Source organism: Vanessa cardui, chromosome 1, assembly GCF_905220365.1.
Source record: "Vanessa cardui chromosome 1, ilVanCard2.1, whole genome shotgun sequence".
Classification (NCBI taxonomy): Eukaryota; Metazoa; Arthropoda; class Insecta; order Lepidoptera; family Nymphalidae; genus Vanessa; species Vanessa cardui.
Window position 1 is genome coordinate 15,773,918 of NC_061123.1, and position 20,192 is coordinate 15,794,109.

The 20,192-nt window shown below is 34.3% G+C and overlaps 1 protein-coding gene across 4 annotated transcripts in view; it reads right to left on the bottom strand.

Annotated features, from left to right (window-relative positions):
• The window catches only part of LOC124543958, a 129,684-nt gene that overhangs the window by 21,652 nt on the left and 87,840 nt on the right, over positions 1-20,192 (bottom strand). For 3 of the 4 annotated variants that reach the window (XM_047122300.1, XM_047122304.1, XM_047122309.1), the window contains exons 4-15: positions 14,888-15,002; positions 14,354-14,491; positions 12,346-12,463; positions 12,135-12,265; positions 10,965-12,049; positions 10,563-10,780; positions 10,311-10,484; positions 9,916-10,067; positions 9,469-9,609; positions 7,381-7,671; positions 6,886-7,013; positions 6,317-6,455 (exon numbers count right to left, since the gene is read on the bottom strand). In XM_047122300.1, coding sequence (XP_046978256.1) covers positions 6,317-6,455; positions 6,886-7,013; positions 7,381-7,671; positions 9,469-9,609; positions 9,916-10,067; positions 10,311-10,484; positions 10,563-10,780; positions 10,965-12,049; positions 12,135-12,265; positions 12,346-12,463; positions 14,354-14,491; positions 14,888-14,977 — 2,805 coding nt within the window. In that variant the 5' untranslated portion in view covers positions 14,978-15,002. The remainder of the gene's footprint in view (positions 1-6,316; positions 6,456-6,885; positions 7,014-7,380; positions 7,672-9,468; positions 9,610-9,915; positions 10,068-10,310; positions 10,485-10,562; positions 10,781-10,964; positions 12,050-12,134; positions 12,266-12,345; positions 12,464-14,353; positions 14,492-14,887; positions 15,003-20,192) is intronic. The other variant, XM_047122305.1, reaches the window with a different exon arrangement.

Sequence of the window (20,192 nt, forward strand, 5' to 3'; positions counted from 1 at the left end):
CGTAACTGACTTGCATACTAATAAGATTAAAAATTAATGTTACGAGCGTTGTGGTTTAATTCCGGCGCCATATTTACACATTTTTTTGTGGAAAGAAATAGTCTAGAATAAATTTCATAAATAAAACTTTCCAATAATTGATGAATACTTAACAAAACGTTGGTAAAATTTTATTAATTGTTTAGAGAATAATTTAATTGTTCTCATAGAAATGACAATTCATGATATATTCTAAAACATTAACGTTAAATTAATTCATAATTAAATACGTATATATTACTTTTTATGATATCGGTAGGCGGACGAAAATAGGCCACCTTATGGTAAGTGGTCACCACCTATAGATATAATCGTTAAGTAAGAAATATTAACCATTCCTTATATCACCAATACGCTACCAACATTGGGAACTAAGATGTTATGGTATGTTCCTTGTGTCTGTATTTACACTGGATCACTTATTCTTCAAACCGGAACTCAACTCGGAACAGAAACAAATTTGAGTATGATATGAGTTGTTTGGAGGTAGAATATCTAAAGTATGAGTGGTACCTATCTAAACAGCACTGGGCTTGCACAAGGCCCAACTACCAAGAGTAAACAAATTATAGTTCTGACAGTATAGTTCAAAGACATGTTCAGTTTCCAAATCGGCGTCGGAAATTTGGTAGGCTTTTATTTCCTTTCCAATGGACGTACGCAGTACTTATATATTCCCCGGAAAATTAGTAGGGACTTCAGTCCAGACCAGTCGTACTTCTCCGTCTGCATTATTTTCGTAAAAAGGAGTACAAAGTTATTGATTTCCGGATATTTACCATGTTTTTTATTTTTGTTCAGTGGAGCTCGATATTTCGACATTATCTACGAATGTCTTGTTCACGAGACTGGTCATAGTCAGGTAAAAATCCCGAAATCAATAACTTTAATAATAAAAATAACCATGTTAATTTAAAATCTTATAATGAGTACAAAGTTTTATATTCGCGTCTTAATATTATTAACAAGTAAGAAGCAAACTTTTACTCCAAGAACGGACATAGGTTACTTCTTTGCCTAACACATGACAACCAACACACGAGCGAAACCGCGGACTAATAGTTATATTATGTAAATTATGAAAGGTTATATATTCAATATTTCAATATCCATATCGTTCGCTGACGTCAACAAAATCAATTAAAAACATTATGTAGGTATATTTTTTTTACTACGAAACATATACGAGAATATTATCATAAATGCAGCGACCTTTCTGACCGCGTAGTAGTAATAAGGATGGGTGCATTAATATTCACGCTGTGTATCGATCTAGACTTTAAACTACGTTTTAGTGTCACGATTATGTCAAACATTGATTTGGGGTCGTCGTCACGTCGGGTATGGAACCCAACAAAACATTAGTGACAAGGCACTCTGTCAGCTGAATATTAATTACTGAGGTTCCATATTATTGTATATAAATTGATAATCGATTAAATCCAGTCGATAAAATGCTCATCTTAATCGATAACTGCGAGTTCAAACCCAAGTTAGTGCTACTAAACTTTTATATCCTTATGTTTAAAATTAATTGCGATCTTTCAAAGGGATGACATCGTGAGGTAACTTACTTGTATCCTTTTCAATAATTTTTTGCCAACTGCATTGCAGAATGGTAGAATGTACCCTTCAAAGGGAAATTGGGGCTTAGTCCACAGTGGGATATTTAAAGTTAGGTTTTGGCTATTACAGTTACGTAATTCCAACAATTCAACAAAGTTACGAAATAGAAGACTACCTAACATATATTTTCTTACTCGATATTTTTACTACGTATAAAGCTCAGCTAAACTAAAGCAGTTTGGCTCAGTGTTATAATAATTGGCGAAAAATTATATCGCGAAACCTGCTTTTGTCACATGACATGACGGGCACTCGCAATTAGCAGCGTGTTTGAAAAATCTCCAAAACCCTTCATTAAAATCGAAGTTCAAACTTTAACATTAATAAACACGACGTTTATCATTGTACTCTTAATCAATGTATTAATATGCAGAACTAGTAATTTACATTATCTGTCTTGGAATTCTAGTAATTAATTATGACTTAAGCCAGGCGTGACACATGACACGGGTCATGCAAATGTTAATTTTTAAGTAAAATTATGCTACAGGTACCGTTATCTTGTTTGATGATTAATTATTTCTAGATAAATAGTCTTTTTTTACTTTTGATAATTAAACCTTCCCGGTTATTCATTTGAGAAAACACTATATTTTATAGGTACCCTAAGGTTTTTTTTAAATAGGTACATACTTGTTTTGCAAAACAAGTCGTTTCTTAAGTAGAGTAATCCGGGCATAAGGTCATAAAAACGATTAAATAAAAATACGAGAATATACCATATCACTAAAAAAGTTAAACATAAAAATAAAAATATATTATTTAAGAGCGGCATAATCAATATATCATGTTACTGTCAAAAAGTAGCTCGAATCAAATTAATTTTGGTATGACCTTTTTAAACGTAGAAGATTTGTTATACTTTATCCGTGTATGTACAAAACGCATTACCATCTGTACTTTTTTGACATAACTAATATACATTAAAGTAATCTGCTTAATGTGTTTTCATAAATAAACTTTCACATAAATACGGAACCATTTCACATGCAAGTCGACACAAACTTGACAAATTTATTCCTATCAATTTATCTTTTCATTGTATTATAATGTCTATTATTAAACTATTTCGTGGGAAAATGCGTTCTTTGAAAACTTAATTAAAATCCATTCAGACAGATGGTTACGCTCGTTCTATTTTGATTTACAATATCTGTTCGACTGGTTAGCGCGAATTTTCTGGACGGACGAACTTACGAGGGTGCCCATATGCCTGTTACCACTATAAGTAGTTACTTCTTACACCGCCCAAAGACGTTGCCTATGTGAAAAGTGCATTGGCGTTGTAACACCACCCTTCCAATATTCCTTTTTATGGGTAGGTATAGCCAGTCATCATATTCTAATACTAATCAGCAATACTTAGTACTGTTGTGTTCCGATTTAAAGAGTGAGTAAGCCAGTGTATCAACAGGCACAAGAGATACAGGATATTTGAGACAAAACACTGCAGTACGAGTTTTTTTCTTTTTCGCGGTAGCATATGTGAGAAGTGCAGAGTAGCTACGTAGATGGGCTGGTACCAAAACCCCAACAGTAAGATTAGGGATAAAAGTTTATATGAAACTCCGCCATTTTGACATCAGGAACAAGGAAATCATTGATTAAGATAATAAATAACATTTAAGAATTTAAAAATAATCATTGTATAACACTCCGTTCGACAAAAAATATGAAGAAAATGCTTTTATTTGGCCACAAAAACAACACAATAAAGTGAGTATTAACGAATTCTTATATAATTCGAGTAATATTATGCGGTGTGACTTAATAGGGTCTCACGCTCAGCAATAAACAGCGCTTAATAAAATAATACAATTACCACAATTTTGGCAAAATATAAGGAAATTATTACCAAAATATGTTAGACTCATTGTTACAAAGTTAAATTGTTTAACGTTACTCAAAATTGACAATAATTTGAATTGAGTGAAAGAGAATTATTTTAAAGAAAAGTTTGGTTGGTAGCCGTTGTTAGGGCGTCACAGTACCATGAGCAAGGGATCCCGAGTTGCCCCCCCTACGAGATATGTATTCTATTTCTATTCTAGATAGTGGTTTAGGCACCAGCAAGTCCCACATTCCCAGATTTCAGATAAAGAAGTATATTAATGTTAATATTAATGCCAGTAAAAGGTTTGAAAGTAAAATAACAAAGATGTATATTTTGTAAATGTCGCGTAGAAAACTGGTCTCCTCTACTCGGTATTTCAATTTGAAGCGTATTCCAACACTCGCTTAATACGGATTGGTGGATGACGCAGCTGTCAATATTCCTTTATTTTTATGTTATAGTCGAAAAACGAGCACGAGGCTCACGTGATGGATAGTGCTTACCACCGCCCATGGACCTCTGCAACACCCGGGGAGGCTTGTATATGCGTTGCCGGCCTTTAAGGAATGCGTACACTCCTATCTGAAGGTTTTCCAAGTCGTATCGGTTCGGAAAGACCTGTTTTCACCCACGGAATTGAAACGGCGGTTTCCAGTTAAGATGAACGTGTTATATTTATGTATTCTTCCATCCACTGTGCCATCTCAGCTATCAATATAACGTTTACAATACAAAAATTAAACAAAAAATACCGGAAACTGTGTTAATTGAGACGGCGGATGCGTGGGAACCGTGTTATGAAGGTGAGAAAATTAAGATAATTTTGTATGGTAGGTACGCGTTGTGTCATATTATATGTTTTTGTTATGTGGAGTAGCATTACAAGATATGCCTCAACAATGGCGCCGTTAAGTTATGAAATTGTGAAACTGTGGCGAGATAAAAGTTATCTTAAGTATCTTATAGCATAGCTAAGCAGTATATTTATATGGGATATATTTTGATGGGACAAGAAATTTGCCAAAAGAGAAGATAGTCCAATTATTAGTATGTATCTTAATGATTGCGGGTACAAAACCAGGCACACAACTAAATATTCATGTAATTAATTTATGGTCATAACTTTTAATTAATGTTTTGTGAAGGAAAACATGAGGAAACGTGCATGTGACTAATATTGAAATAATTCAACAATTAGTAACATTTTTAAATTCCCAATAAGATGAAGGCTTATGTGTGGGTGTACCGAACCAGACGGGCATGAATATTAAATAAATTAGTATTTAATTCCTTTGTGATTCGAGTGTATGATTAAGCATCGGAATTATATCGTGCTGGTCAGTGAAGAATATCGTAAGGAAACCTGTAAGAGTCCAATAAAGTTTATTAATATTATTGGAACGTTATGGGAACTCCATTTTCTCTTTAAAAAGAGATGAGACTGAACGTTAGAGTACGCGTTCATTTCATGTTTATATTTGAGCAATACAGTAGAACTATTCTGTTACAAAAACCGAATCTCACCGCAGAGTAGGTAAAGTTTAAAAAAGTGATATTGTGACATCGAGTTTAAAAGAAGTGAAATATGAAATGACAATTTATAAAAAAAAAAACCTCACTAGAACGACAGCAGAACGCTTTGTTAATGATTAATTACGCTTGCAGCTCAATCATTGTAGTGACGACCTTACTATGAATACAACAATGACAGTCATTGAATATAGACTATTCATAGTTGCAATTTATCTATACAGTGTGACTTATGTCATTGGTGGTGTTATCGCGGATTTAGCGCGGAACGTGTCGTACACATTAGTGTGACATCGTTGTCACCTCAGAATAGAGTACGACACAAGAGGTATGAGTGACTGTACAAAATTTGGCACAATATATCAGTTTCAATCGATTTTGTTTATAAATTTCATGACGCAAATATATATATTTTGAGCAGTAATTTATCATAAATAATAAATATTTTTACTAAAGTAGGTTTTTATTGAATTGAATCATTTAACTTTAAAGCTGCTAAAGAATGTAGATTCTACCGTGGCAGAAGATTACCTTCTTTTATTCGAATATGAATTATGGTACCGAAGAAATTTCCTTATATCATATATTAAATTACTGACAATATATAATGTTATTAATTTGCAGATTAAAAGGTAAATTTTAGATATTTCAGAAAAGGTTCAATGCGACAATTCCTATATATCGTAATATTTATCTAAATTTTAAAGTTGTTAAATACATGTGACATTTCTAAACTATTTACTGATCTTAGCTTACAACGATTCATTGGACTGTATTTAATAATTTGTTGTAACGACGTGGCATTGAAAATACGCAAATGAACACTTGTATACTATATTGTACTTCAAAAACAGCGCGACGAATCGTTTGCGTAATGTTTATCTTAGAATAGGGCACTTTATAAATGTCAAGTTGGTTGGTTCCTTATACTATATATAAGGTTGTATCTAAGGAATTCATTGACAACCTTAAATTTATAATTCGTGTACAGTACTTCTACTTTGGCTTTTGAGAAAATTATGTAGTTAATTGGGAGATAATTTTTTTTTAAAATAATTAAAAAAAAATTTTAATTAAAAAGCTGAAGCTGCGGCTTTAACCGCATGTAATGCAAAAGTTCATATAAAACGGATAAGCGTGAAGAGGTATCAGGCAGAGCTACTTCCGAATTTATATCATGGACAGTGGGCTCTTCCAGGCTTAAAGATCAAGACAGACAGTTCGAGCCCGTCCACTTGATATCATATAGCAGATGACTCCTAAAGTCTAGTTAAAGTATAGACTTACCGCGACCGCCGGCTCCACGCGGGCGGGCAGGGCGCGCGCGACGTCGGGTGAGGCGGAGCGCTCTCGCTCGCGCATCTCGCCCGCCAGCGCCGCGCGCGCCGCCCGCGCTGACGCCTCGAGGCAGCCGCTCGACTTACTCCTGTTTCAATATACAATCATTTTAAATTGCCCACCAGATAGGTAAACTTTGAAGCATCAGAATCTGAAGATCGGGAACTTTAGGGGAATTGGTTACAACAACAAAAACAGCCTGTGAATTTCCCAATGCTGGGCTAAGGCCTTCTCTCCCTTTGAGGAGAAGTTTTGGCACATATTCCACCACCTTGTTCCAATACGGGTTGGTGGAATACACATATGGCAGAATTTCTATGTAATTAGACACATGCAGGTTTCCTTACGATGTTCCTTCACCGCCGAGCACGAGATGAATTATAAACATAAATGAAGCACATTAATATGGTGCTAGCCTGGAAACCGCAATCATCTGATAAGACGCACGCGTTCTAACCACTGGGCCATCTCGGCTCGAGAATTGGTTAGTATTGTATTTTTTGTGTATACTGCTTTACCTAATAGGCCTCTCCGTGTTCGGTAACGACAGTGGCTGGTCGAGCCCAGGTGCCGGTGGCAGATACATAACATGTCCGCCCCAATTCATGTAGGAACTGTTTCGCCATCTGTTTCCGTCTTCTTGACCCTGAGAATACACATCAAAACTGTTAGGGGTAAACTACTCTGGGAAGGTTACGCGTACATATTTACCTTATAGCTAAATCGTATTATACTGTTACTATAAGGTTATTTTAGTTTTATTCGATGATAAGGAAAATGTAAAAGTGTCCTAGACTGTAAAAGATGCTTGGCTAAGACATCATTGATGGATTTGTCTTATTATGGGACAAATGCAAGTTACACGATATGTTCCTGTCATACTTTGCTTGCTTCGATCCGCAATCTTTGATTAAGACCACGTGTTCTAAGCACCGTGTCAGCTCGGCATTTGCCATATAATCTTGCTCATATATGTATATTTTAGTGATTTTTTTTAACTTTCAAAACTTTACCTTTTCAGAAGACAAAGCAGGCTCATCTTTTCCGTTATCCTCAGCGATTTTAGTTCTTAACGGTTGGTGATATAGCAACGGGTTGCTTAAAGAATTCGGGGCGGACTTTGTAAGGAACCAATTTTGTTCTGGTTCTTCTAGCATAGGCTCGTGTTCCAGATCGAATCTTCTGGATCCCAACGCGGCGCCTAGTGCACCGGACACAGATTTCCGAAGTTTCTGGAGACTGTTGAAGCCTTGCTGCAGCGGTTTGCCCTGGAAGCATTCGTAGAAGCACGAAACTCCTTTAAACTATGAGGGATTTGTGCAGTTCCTAAGAGTTTAACTGACGAGGAATAAGGATAAAAAAGACAATTACTGCAGATAGATATTTAGTACTCCATACTATGTTTCTTAAGAAGGGATTTCTAGAAGAGTAAGTCATTTGTAAAGTAAGGGTTTGAAAAAGAGGACGGGAAACAGTACTAATCTACAAAAGTACAATGCAATAAAAACACTTAGAATGCGGTGCGGTTAATAGAAAAGCAAACAAATACAAAATACATATAGATATAAAATAAAATTTAAATAAATAAAAGGTAAGAAAGCAGATAAACCATTCCTAAACCAGAAATCACAATTTTATGAAATCGATAGGAGACAAATGGGCCACGTGATGGTAAGTTGTCCGCCCGCCGCCCAAAACATTGGCATTGTGAGAAATATTAACTTATCTTCACATCGCCAATGCGTCACCAACCTTGGGAACAAGATATTATGTCTCCTGTCGCTGTAGTGACACTGTGACACTCACTTCAAACGGGAATACAACAACCATTGCTGTTTAGCTGTAGAATTTTCGATGATCGTGTTATACCATCGGCCAACTTAGACCAACCAACAAAACTTTACAACCAATCGTAATAGAGAAATCATATATTTATCTATACATATAATAAAATTTGAGTGTCTGTTTGTAATATTCAAATAGCCCTTTTTTAGTCAATGCATTTGTATTTATACAAGGTACATATACTAAAATATATTTTTTTCACAATTTTTGTCGGTCTGTCTGTTAGTTCCAGCTAATCTCTGGAACGGCTGGACCAATTTTGACGGCACTTTCACTGGCAGATAACATAAGGCGATAAGGCGTAAAAGGTCGCGGGCACAGCTAGTTAAAAATAGAGATTGTATGGTTTCGAAATAAATTCATTTGAAAGGTTATTAGAACATTGGAAAAGAAACTTAGTAAACGAATATAATAATGAGATGATAAATGATGAAGTTATTATTAATATTAATAAGTGATACTAATATGAAATGTGAATATGAATATTAGTAATTTGTATTACAGTAGAAGCGTGCAATTTTATCATTATTCCTCCTCAGAGGTGTACACGGGAGGCTAGGTGATTAGTTTGTTAGTTACAACTACTGCTAGTGAATTGACACTACGATGTACAATTGTATAATGTTTGTTGATGTCTAAGATGATAGCGAACTTATATTTATGGGAAAATTGCTTTAAACTGCCTCCCACTTTAACGCAAATGTAAATACTGCTTGTACGTACTGTATAAAAAACGTAATGACTCTATGTACGAAGTTTAAATATTAACGTTTAAAGCAGAAATTTAATTTTTTTTTTTAAATATTAGTGACAAACATCCAGACACAGATTTCTTTTAAGATTTTTTTTATAAATAATAGTAAAGCTTTATACTGCTGTTAACAAAATAAAATCAATAAAATCAATTATTCTATAAAATTTTGAATCTGCCAATTTAATTTTAGTGTTCTACTTTTATGTTCAAATAATGCTTACTTGCATTATTTGTTGGCTAAAAACTAATTCATGAATATTCAGTTACAGTGACGAATAAAAATCCTTGATTTTAAGATGTATGATTAAATCATCAATTAGAATGAACATAGGACTGATAATATCAAATTATATTTTTTTAAAGTATCTGCGATGTTTATGTTTCAACGACATTACATCCCTATTATTACATATAATAGTCAAGATAGGATAGGATACAACATCACCATGATCATCTCAGACATCCCTAACATCCCGAGTACAACACCCCCCGCCCTGCTCACTTTGTCCTGGTCCCGCGGCAGGCTGAGGCTGAAGGTCTGCGCGGCGCTGAACGGGACGGCGGGCAGCTCATGTCCCGCGCCGTCCGAACTGCTGTCGCCCAAGTCCTGCTGGGGCGTCCAGGTCGCTGCTTGATCAACTGCCTATATATTCATTTAATAAATTTAATTAGTCTCGGAGTAGGATTAGTACGTATGTTTAATTCATTATAACCTGACACTATCATTTAAAGTCATATGTATTTATAAGTATAATAAAATCATATTTTAATTAGTGCTTTTAATTATTGGGTTACTTGCCTATTCTTCTAAATTCCTAACCGGTGGTAACTTAAAGTTTAGTCCAGTTGTGTGAAATTACGATTCAAAAGTATTGGTAAAGGCCTATTTGAATAAAGTATGAGTTTTATTGATTGGTTATCTTATAATATGTAATATATCCAAACTGACATGTCTAGGCGAGTCTATCCTATGATCGCTGTGACCGTGGTCTCCAGATATTCCCGAGTCACCAGATTTGTCGGCTGATTGCTCTGATCTAGGTGATGACTCTGCTGATACGTCGGCTGACATCTTTGTTTCTACGGCTAATGGTTGGCTTTCTGAAACAATTAACGATAAGAATTCAGTTTTATATAAATAAGAAATGTATATTTCATGCAGAAATAAAAACGCATATGTGCAATACGAAACAAATGGTCATTATAGAATTGGTATAAGGGAAAAAAATCAAATGAAGGAAGTTAAAAAAGTTATAATTTAAAAAAAGGAACTTATCTAATTCACTTGCCAATTTCGTATTTATTTTTAAAAAGCTTATCTATGAATTGATCTTTGGATCTTACCGGCAAGATGTGCATCCAGGCTGGCGAGCTGTCTCCAAGCAGCCGCTGGAGAAAAACGCGATGTGTTGGGTAGCTTCTTAGGCAAGGTCGGTCGTAACCTTAATGCAATGCCCAGAGAGCCGTCTGAACCCTCTGCTTCTGACCCGTCGGATGATAGAGCTGATTCTGATGATACTGTGCAATATATTTGTTATATGAGTAATTATTAATGATGGTAATTATTTATTTCGGTTAAACTGAAATATCACTTACAATTTCTTTTACAATCTTCTTTAAGTTTTTCGTTGAATTTCTCCATCTCATCTTCTTCGTGGTATCCTAAAAGCTTCTTCTCTATTAGATGGAAATTACTTAGCTCTTCAATAATAGGGCTTCCAAGACCAGGGAAGTCTCTCAAGTGGTCTTGCGGTTCCATTTTTTTACTCTCAATCATGCCAAAGTAAAATTGCTTGGACGGTGCTGGCCTTTGTCTGAAAAGTTAACAAAATAAATAGTGATACAATTTCGATGATGTTAATACAAAAAAAAAAATTTGTATAATAATTTGATTTGACTTGGATTCAAGAAAATATAGAATCTGACCATTTCACAGTTCCGATAAAAATGTTAATAAGGCGTAAGTGTCTAATAAAGCAATAAGTGTTTAAAACGTACTTTTCTTGAACGACAACATTTGTGTTCTCTCTCTTTCTTGTGGGCGAATGTTCAGGGGTCGATTCCTTCCCAGACGCTTGCCCCCTATCCGGCATTGTACTCATGTTTTCTTTACTTTCAAATTTATATTTACTGACTTCGTTGACCTTGTTAATTTTATTTTGTGGGCTCGCTTTAGGTTTAGCTTCATTTATTCGACTTAATGGCCTTCTATTGACATTATTAATGGCGGGTTTAGAATCTTGTTTATTACTTGACGCTTTAAGACTAGATTCTGTGACTTTGCTCTGTGCTACCGATTTCGTTGGGTTTGGTTTCTGCGTACTCGTTTTATCGTTTTGACTAGGTTTATTTTCGCTTACAGTTAATTTACTTCCTAACTCTTTTCTTATCCTACTGGTCGCCTTCTTTAGTTCTTCTTGAAACTCATCTTTTTCTTCGTTACCTTTACTTAGTAATGAAGGAAGAGATTTCCTCAAAGGCATGTTTCTTTGGCCCAACGGGCTTAGTTTGTTACTTAATTCTTCGCCTATAGCTTTAATTTTTTTTTCGTGTAAAGCTCTAGGTGACTCATTTTCTCTTTCACTAATTGTAAGAGTTTCGTCGAAAGTCTTCTCTCTTCTTAACAAAGGTTGTTCATTGTTATCCTTCTTGAATCTCTCGGAATGTCTGAAGTTTCTGTTCAAAAGAGGTGTTTTCCACGCTTCACTTTGTTCACTAGTCTTCGAAGTTTTTGCTCTACATCCACTTATTCTGTCTGTCCTTGTTTTTCTATAGTCCTGTTTCGTTTGAAGTAATCGTTCCTCTTTTTTAAGTGAAGTTGTGCTTTGGACCATGTCCTTATTATCTACGTAACTGAAACACGGCTCTTTGTCTTTAAAAGGCGATTTATACCTTCTTTCAAAGTGGTCGTTAAAGTCTAAAGATTTGAAGTCAGTATACGTGTTTTTATACACCGGGATCTTTGAATCAATGTGGCCATTAAGTTTTTTGGTCTCGTTTCTAGTTCTGAATAACCTTAGTTTTCTTTGTGGTTCGATTTTCGCGTTCCCTGCGCTGGAATCTGGCGAAGAACCTTCTCGATACTATAAAAAGAATTTTTTTTTTTGTTTTTAAATAATATTTATAATTGATTCTAAATAAACAATCTTACAAAACAGCCATACTTACATCGTTGCTCGGTGGTGGGGGTGCTCGATATTTCTTACGAAAGTTTTTATTATTATTACACCTAGGTTTCTGTTGCTCTTCTTCTATCCTAAGGTCTGGCTCAGATCCGAATCGTTTATTTAAATTATTCGCTAAAACAAACATAATATTGAAATATTTTGATACATTGATTGACATGATTAAACAAATTTGAAAAAGAATTGAAGCTTACGTTCATTATGCCTAAGGTCGAGATTCGTATGAGATCGATGAAGAGGATCTCTTTCTCTTGATCTGATGTCACTCTCACCGGAACCTCCAGCGGACCTTGATCTGTACACGTTCGAATGCTGTAAACAGTAAAATACATAAATATTAGTGAAACAGCTAGGATTATTTATATTTTTAAAACTATATCAGTGTATATTTGTATATAAAAATGGAACTATGAAAAAAATCACACAATAAATATCTAATTGTTCTCGCTAACTCGCAAATATCAAGTTTGTAGTTTCAACGTTAATTTTATTATTTAAAATTTTATAACCAGCGTCACTGTCAAAAAACTAAGGGTAAATCTGAGAAGATGAGCCAAGGTATTCTCTCTCCTCAAGAAGCAAATTTGAGGCATATTTGATCACACTGTTCCAATACGGATACGCATGTTGCAACCTGCATTGCGATGTTTTCCTTTAATAGCGAAAAGGAGATGTAAAAGAGATATAAGCCACAAGAAAAAATGCTTTCTAAATTTTGTATCTATAATATACTTAAGCGTTCAATAATTTAACTTTAATTTCTAAATAAATATTGGTATGAAAATTTATATTGCAGCTATCTGAACAAGTGTGACAGTAACGCGTGAATGAAGATCTCTTTTAACTAAAATTAAAAAAATTACAAGTTAGACTGTCAGTGCTTAACATTCGTTGTCATGTAAAATATTTTCAATTAACATATTTCTACCTGACTGTACAACCGTTAACATCAACATACTCTGTACTAATTCACTTCGTACTCGTAACACATTCATAAAATATTGAAAACCGAACTACGATACTCTATTTCGATTCAGGAATCCTTTAAATGTTATAATTATTTATTATAGACAATGTCACAAATCACTTACTGACATTTCACGATCGTGTTTTGCGGTGAGTAAGTTTGTCTAGAGAATAGTTGTACAGCACTGTCACGGTAAATGAAATCCTTTTAACTAAAAGCATTTCATAGCGGAAAGGGCTGAGAACGACCGTTGAAGGGTTTACGAGCTTATTGTCTAAGGAGCTTTGCGAGTTATAAAGTGCGTCTCGAAACATCAGTTACTTTAAAAGCTTCGTAATTATTTTTTACTGTTGCGAACTTTTGCTATATTTTGTTGAAATGATTAGTTAATTCATTAATACTCGTTGTTTTCCAGGTAGGATATATAACATACATATATAATTGTATTTAACTAACATGACTGTATTTTTAAATATTGAAAAATTATAACAATTGAGTTTCATGCTGGTTAAAATCGGTAAAATCTACTTTCCGTTTCGGTGGTAGCTTCACTTGATATAGTTGTTAAATGACGATTTACAATTATAAAATCTACCTACTCAAATAAAATAAATTTTGATTCTATTACAGAACTATTGAGATAAAAATAAACTATAATTTGTACAAATATAGCCAAAACTGTTTTGTTACATTAAAGACTTAAACTTCGCAAATATTCGCGTCGGCCTCGTGTTTCGTTCAGTTTTTGTGATCATAGCGTTCAACAAATATTTTGGCATGTTTTAGTCATGTAAAGGTTAAATCCCATGTTTGCATGACGTGTTTGTAATATTTGCTGGAAAATATTTGATCGTAAATCGCTACACAAACACACTTAGCCAATTGTAATGCCGACATTACAGAAGTAAACAGTCAATTGATTCAAAGTGAAGTCAAAGAGCATGTAAATACTATTTGGTAAATAATATTTTAAAAGCTTAGTAAAAGGGCTTCTTTTTGATTGTTTAATATTTTTGATTAAGCCACAATTGTATTATGGCATTCAAAATCTTAAAGATATTACAAAATGTGATCAAAAAATATTCTAACCCTTGTTTTTTTTTTAAATATTATTCGGTGCTAATCACGCAATTAAATAGAAGTTCATGCCTTCATAATTAGTTTAAGCTCCTAAAAATTATTAATCTGTCAGGCAATCGCGGATTGCTAGTTTTAAATTAAGTAGTTTAACTTACCACATGACCGTGAGGCAATCTGGAGGTCTCTTGCAGCAGTGACCCAGGTCTACGTCCACTGATGGTACCACCCGACTGTAAAATAGCTCCATTGTCCGTGCTCCGCAATCGTGGTGACTCCGTAAGTACCGGTAATACCTGGAATATTTATTTATACATTTTACATAAGAATAATTACAAGCCGTGTGCATTGTCAAAGAGTCGAGATAGCCCAGTGGTTAGAACGCATGCATCTTAACCGATGATTGCGGGTTCAAACCCAGACAAGCACCGCTGAATATTAAAATGCTTAATTTATGTCTATAATTCATCTTGTGCTCGGTGGTGAAAAAATGAGATTCTGCCACATCTGTATTACATTAGTGTGTGTGAAAATAGTCAAGCATGAAGCTTATCTATTGCTGTGCATAAAATGTTGAGGGTATTGGTTACTAAAAAAATTATCGAAATTATTATAAGTTTAATAATCTCCCACACATCTGGTCTGGTCTGGTCTGGTCATCTGATATTTTAATAGGAATATAAACACGGTACCTTCGGCGCGTGTCGCAGTGGCTCATGAGGCAGGGTGTGGGCTCGTCGAGCGCGCTGCTCCGCGCCCGGCTGGCTGCCTGCCTGGCCCATACTATGCTTCCTTCTACGGCTTCATCTGAAAGGCAAATTAAGCACATGAAATCTCACTGGTAACTGTCCGGTTTAGAATCTTCAATGTCTGTTTAAGATTCAGATCTTCAAATCATTACGTCATCTTAGCACTATTCAATTTAAATATTTAATTAAATAAATAGGATTACTATAAAATAAGCCGGTCGGACGGTGGTAGTAAAATTCAACTTTGATAGTATTCATGATAAGAGGTTATCATTAAAGATTACTGTCCCTTCGGAGAGTCATAATTTATGGAATAAATCTAAGAAATCATAATTAATTGATTCTTAACTTTCTCTTCGGATGAGTTGTATCGAAGTTACAAAACTATCAAAAATCGACTTTTATGGATTAAGTTATATTTAAAAATAATCGTATTCATAAAACGTTATCACGCGCCGATTAAGTCATTATTTTTGTGGACATATTCATAAGTAAGTACCGAAATTTGTCAGATAATGAAAAATAGTAAATTACATAAAATATAAATCTATTACTAATGACTACAATGCTTTAGACATAGCAAATAAAAAAAAAAAAACAAAATACTGAATTAGGTACTCTCACAAACATTCTTATTTTAAAATCTTTTTTTTTTTAATAGGATCTAAAATATTTGGTATGACGAAGGCCACCCATGATTCTATCCTAACTAACTAAAACCAATAAAAAGTAACGACTTATTTTATTATCCATCCCAACTATGTCAAACGTTATGTGAGGCTTAATAAAGATATAATTATTTTAATAATCTCAGATTTATGAGTGAAAGGGTTCACAAGGCGCTAATGAGGTAACATTTAAATGTATTAGAAACTTGTAGGATATTATATAATATTAAATTATTACTTTAACTTGTATGTATATGTAGTTAATTGATATAAGGCAATTTGAAAACTCCTGCTTTAAAAGGCTATTTTATAAGGTTCAGATTTAAGTAATATCGATGGCGGTTTCGATTTTTCACCAATAAGAATAGTTTGACAGAAATCAGTCAGAAGGACGTCATAATATTTCCTGCCTTAAGATTGGCAGAGATTAGTAATTAATAAGAGACTTCATACTTCTTCATATTATGATAGACAATTTGATTTGTAAAGCTTAAGATATATTAGTAGTAGTTAAGGTAATTTAATCGTGTCGTATGACAACGTGTACGCGCACCCGGCGTGACCTAACTTAGCAATGCGCAGGTTGTAGTGTCAAGGTCACGTGCGCCCGCGCCGGTGCGCAGTGCATCGTTTGTAAACAAATCAACATTTATATGCGACACAGTTATGTTGTTTATTGGATAACTACTAACTGGTAGTTAATCATTACGTTATTTTTATATATATTTCAAGGTCTGACGATTCTAAGTTATTTATTGATATTTGTTTCTTAGCTATTTAGGTCTATTTATTATGTAGTTTAAGAGTAATTATTACTTGCCTTCTATGTATCTATATGTTATATGAATTGTTAAACTTAATAAAAAAAACTCATTGCAGCCCTCAGCTTTGTTTTCAAGCGGTTGAGTGATGTTTAAGGCATAAAAAACCTATGTTTGGTTCACTTTGGTCTTTATGTTTCTTATATTACTTTCATATTTATAGTTATTATAGTGACGGTTCATATATGCCTACTAATAAACTATGTAAATTAAACTATCAAATGAATACCCGTAGACAGTACGTTACTATACTCATTTTTAATTGTGAAACACGCTTTGTTTTTTATTTTAATTATTGTTGTTTAAGTGGGACGTGTGCTTTCATACAGAGCCATTAACAGCGCCGACAGCTGATTGACGCGATAATCACTGTATCGCAATTGTTTGTATGTATTCGTAATAATGTAACGTTCGTTTGAAAAAAATATTGCTAAATATAATGTATGAGATGATGGCGGTCTTGTTTTGACAACTATGGGTGTATTGTTGTACATTGGAAATGTATTTACCGAGATATAGATTATTAGTTATGTAAGTATTATCATATAATCATTCATGTGTGTAAGCATCTAAACAAATACCATACATATAATAGTTGATCCTACGGCTTTACCAGCGCTAAATTTATAAGACAGAATTTTCAACCGCCATTCTATGCCATTTTTTTTTGTTTTTATATGCATAGATTATGTCTATAATGTAATATATTATTGGTTTAAATTTAAATTGCGTGGTGAGAATATTTAAAAGTAACCACAGAACAACAAAGTTAGTAATCCAGTTTACTGACTATAAACAAATGCATTAGTCGAGTAACCTAATACATTCTTCAAGAAAAATGTACAAAGTAAGAAAACCTTCGTCAGTTTTCAAATTCATTCCTTTATCAAGTCTTAAACTCTTAGTACCTTTTGAATCTAAACATCAAATCATAGCGACGCAATATGTCATTCTCGATCGGTAAAGCAGATTATCGCTCATATAGGGCACACGAAAATAGATCTTAAGGTGACGAAGCTTTTGTTACCCCGACTGTACATATTAGGTTACTCGACGCTGCTCATAAGCTACTGGAGAATACTGTTAACTAGGTAAGATTTAATGAAAAACTATTAAAAGAAGTACAGTTACAATTTAAAACACGTGAAGGTTTAAGTCTCAAATTATGTACGAGAATATACTTCATCCAATTTTAATTCCGGTATATCATTATGATGGAACGTAAAGTAACAAGTAACAGACCGTAAATTTCCCACTGCTGGGCTAAGGCCTCCTCTGCCATTAAGGACAGGGTTTGGAACATATCCGACCACTCTGTTCCAATGCGGGTTGGTGGAATGCACATGTGGCAGAATTTTGATGAAATTAGACACATGCACGCGTTCTAACCACTGGGCCATCACAGCTCAGTTATTGAACATATTGAATAGAAATATTGAAATCGGTGAAATTCTATCGCTCGAACGGCTCTCAAAGTGTCGTACAGTGACGAGTGTCATTATTAGTGGTAATGGCGAGCGGCGCAAGCGAGAAAAGCATATGGAGTAAAAGTTTAAATACCCGGACTTACAGTGGTCAATAGGGTTGCTGAAATGTGCGAAAGAAACGAAAATACTTTTGAATGTTACGTATGTGAAAAATATTGTGAATTCCATATAAGATTTTAAATTAACATGGTTATTTTTATTACTCGTGTATTGCCTCGTTAACAAGACATTCATAGATAATGTATATCGAATTCATATATATGTATATGAAATATCGAACTCAACCAATTAAAAATAAAATAAATGGTAAATATCCCGTATTTAATAACAATTTTGTAATAAAATAATTATTGATACCATGAACATTGTTGTAATATACTGTAATCGAATATAGTATTATTATATATATTATTATACAGATTTTACATTTATCATCCATAGAGAATAAGAGGTAGCTACCGCGCACCTATCAGGTATTCCGAATAGCATTATTTTATATTGCTCTATGGTTTGAAGACCTTTTGAGCAAAATTCATGAAGAGAACGGATATGACGTCTCAGAAATAGCGAGTGACCCATTTGCAGTGAAAGGAATGCTAGATATTAATCTGCTATCACTAACAAAGACTCATCGGGACGGCCCAGCGATGTTTGACGTACATTTGTATGTATTCGCTGTCCCTCCATTTGAGACTTCATGCCATTCTTAATTATTTAAAAAAGCAACCATCCATACTAGTTGCAAAAAGTCTATATATTTATATACTAAATTAATTTTAACGTCATAATGAAGCCTACCTGACTGTCACCACTGCCCACAGAATTGTTAGAGTTACAAATATCATATATCATCATCATTCCTAACTAGCGACCCGCCCCGGCTTCGCACGGATGTAATGCTAAGTATACGACAGATTTTTTGTTTCTTTAGTATATTTTTCATGTATTATTTACAAAAACCTTCCCTTCGAATCACTATACCGATTTAAAAAAAACGCAGCGAAATTCGTTGCGTAATTTTAAAGATCTAAGCATATATAGTAAGTATAAAACACAGGTACATATATGTATCTACTTAGTTGTACCTGTGTACCTTGGGAAGTAAGGTGTTACGTCCCTTGTGCCTGTAGTCATACTGTAGTATAATTCCAATGGAATGACGATGCCTTGGACATACGACGTTTATTTAATTTTATTTGATACGCGCAACGATTTTATGATTTTCTGTAAAATCTTCTCTTTGTTTGAATACTTATTTTTGGATTCGAATTAATTATTTTACTATTCATACAGACTTTGTGTATGGAATATATAAGGTACCGAATTGTTGGGTTCAATATTAACTAGTTGCCACATGACACATAATATGAGTACAATCAGGCTAAATAACAGTATGTATATATAGGTGGATAAAAGTACGAAGTAACATCTTAATTTTTCATTTATTGTGTATGTATTGGGAACATATTTGAGTATTTATTGTGGTCAGGCTAAGGTCTTGAGGAACGTTTGTTTCCGCTTATTCTTCCACCCTGTTCCAATATACGTTGGTGGAAACAAAGGTGATTATCATCCAACACATGCAAGTTTCTTTACGACCCTTTGCTTCAAATTCAATTGTGTTTTCTCGGATTTGAACCTGCAACCTGAATGAAGGTTTCATTTAATATTAACATTTTCTAGTACCTTTTGGTCTCGTGATAAGAGATAGTCCTTAAGATCTTTGAAAGATTTCCCTATGTGTTTTTATTGTAATTTGTTATGATCGTGAGGCAACCCTAACTAATGAAGGCAAAAGTGCATAGCAATGGAGCATTTTCTCTATTCACAGAGAAATGTCTTCGCGTTGCGCCCGCGCACGAAGCGAGACACTTTCCTTATATGCATTTAAACGCAGTGATAATGCGTGTCTTAATAACAAGGTTCGATGGCAATATATTCACTGAAAATAAATGTGCTTTATATATATTATATAATACATTGCTTTTTTGTGACGGGTTTGATTTTTTTTTCAGATACAACAACGACAACAACAACGACAGCCTGTAATTTCCCACTGCTGGGCTAAAAGCCTCCTCTCCCTTTGAGGGGAAGGTTTTGGAACATATTCCACCACGCTGTTCCAATGCGGGTTGGTGGAATACACATGTGACAGAATTTCTATGAAATTTGTCACATGCAGGTTTACTCACGATGTTTTCCTTCACCGCTGAGCACGAGATGAATTATAAAGACAAATTAAGCACATGAATCAGCGGTGCTTGCCTGGGTT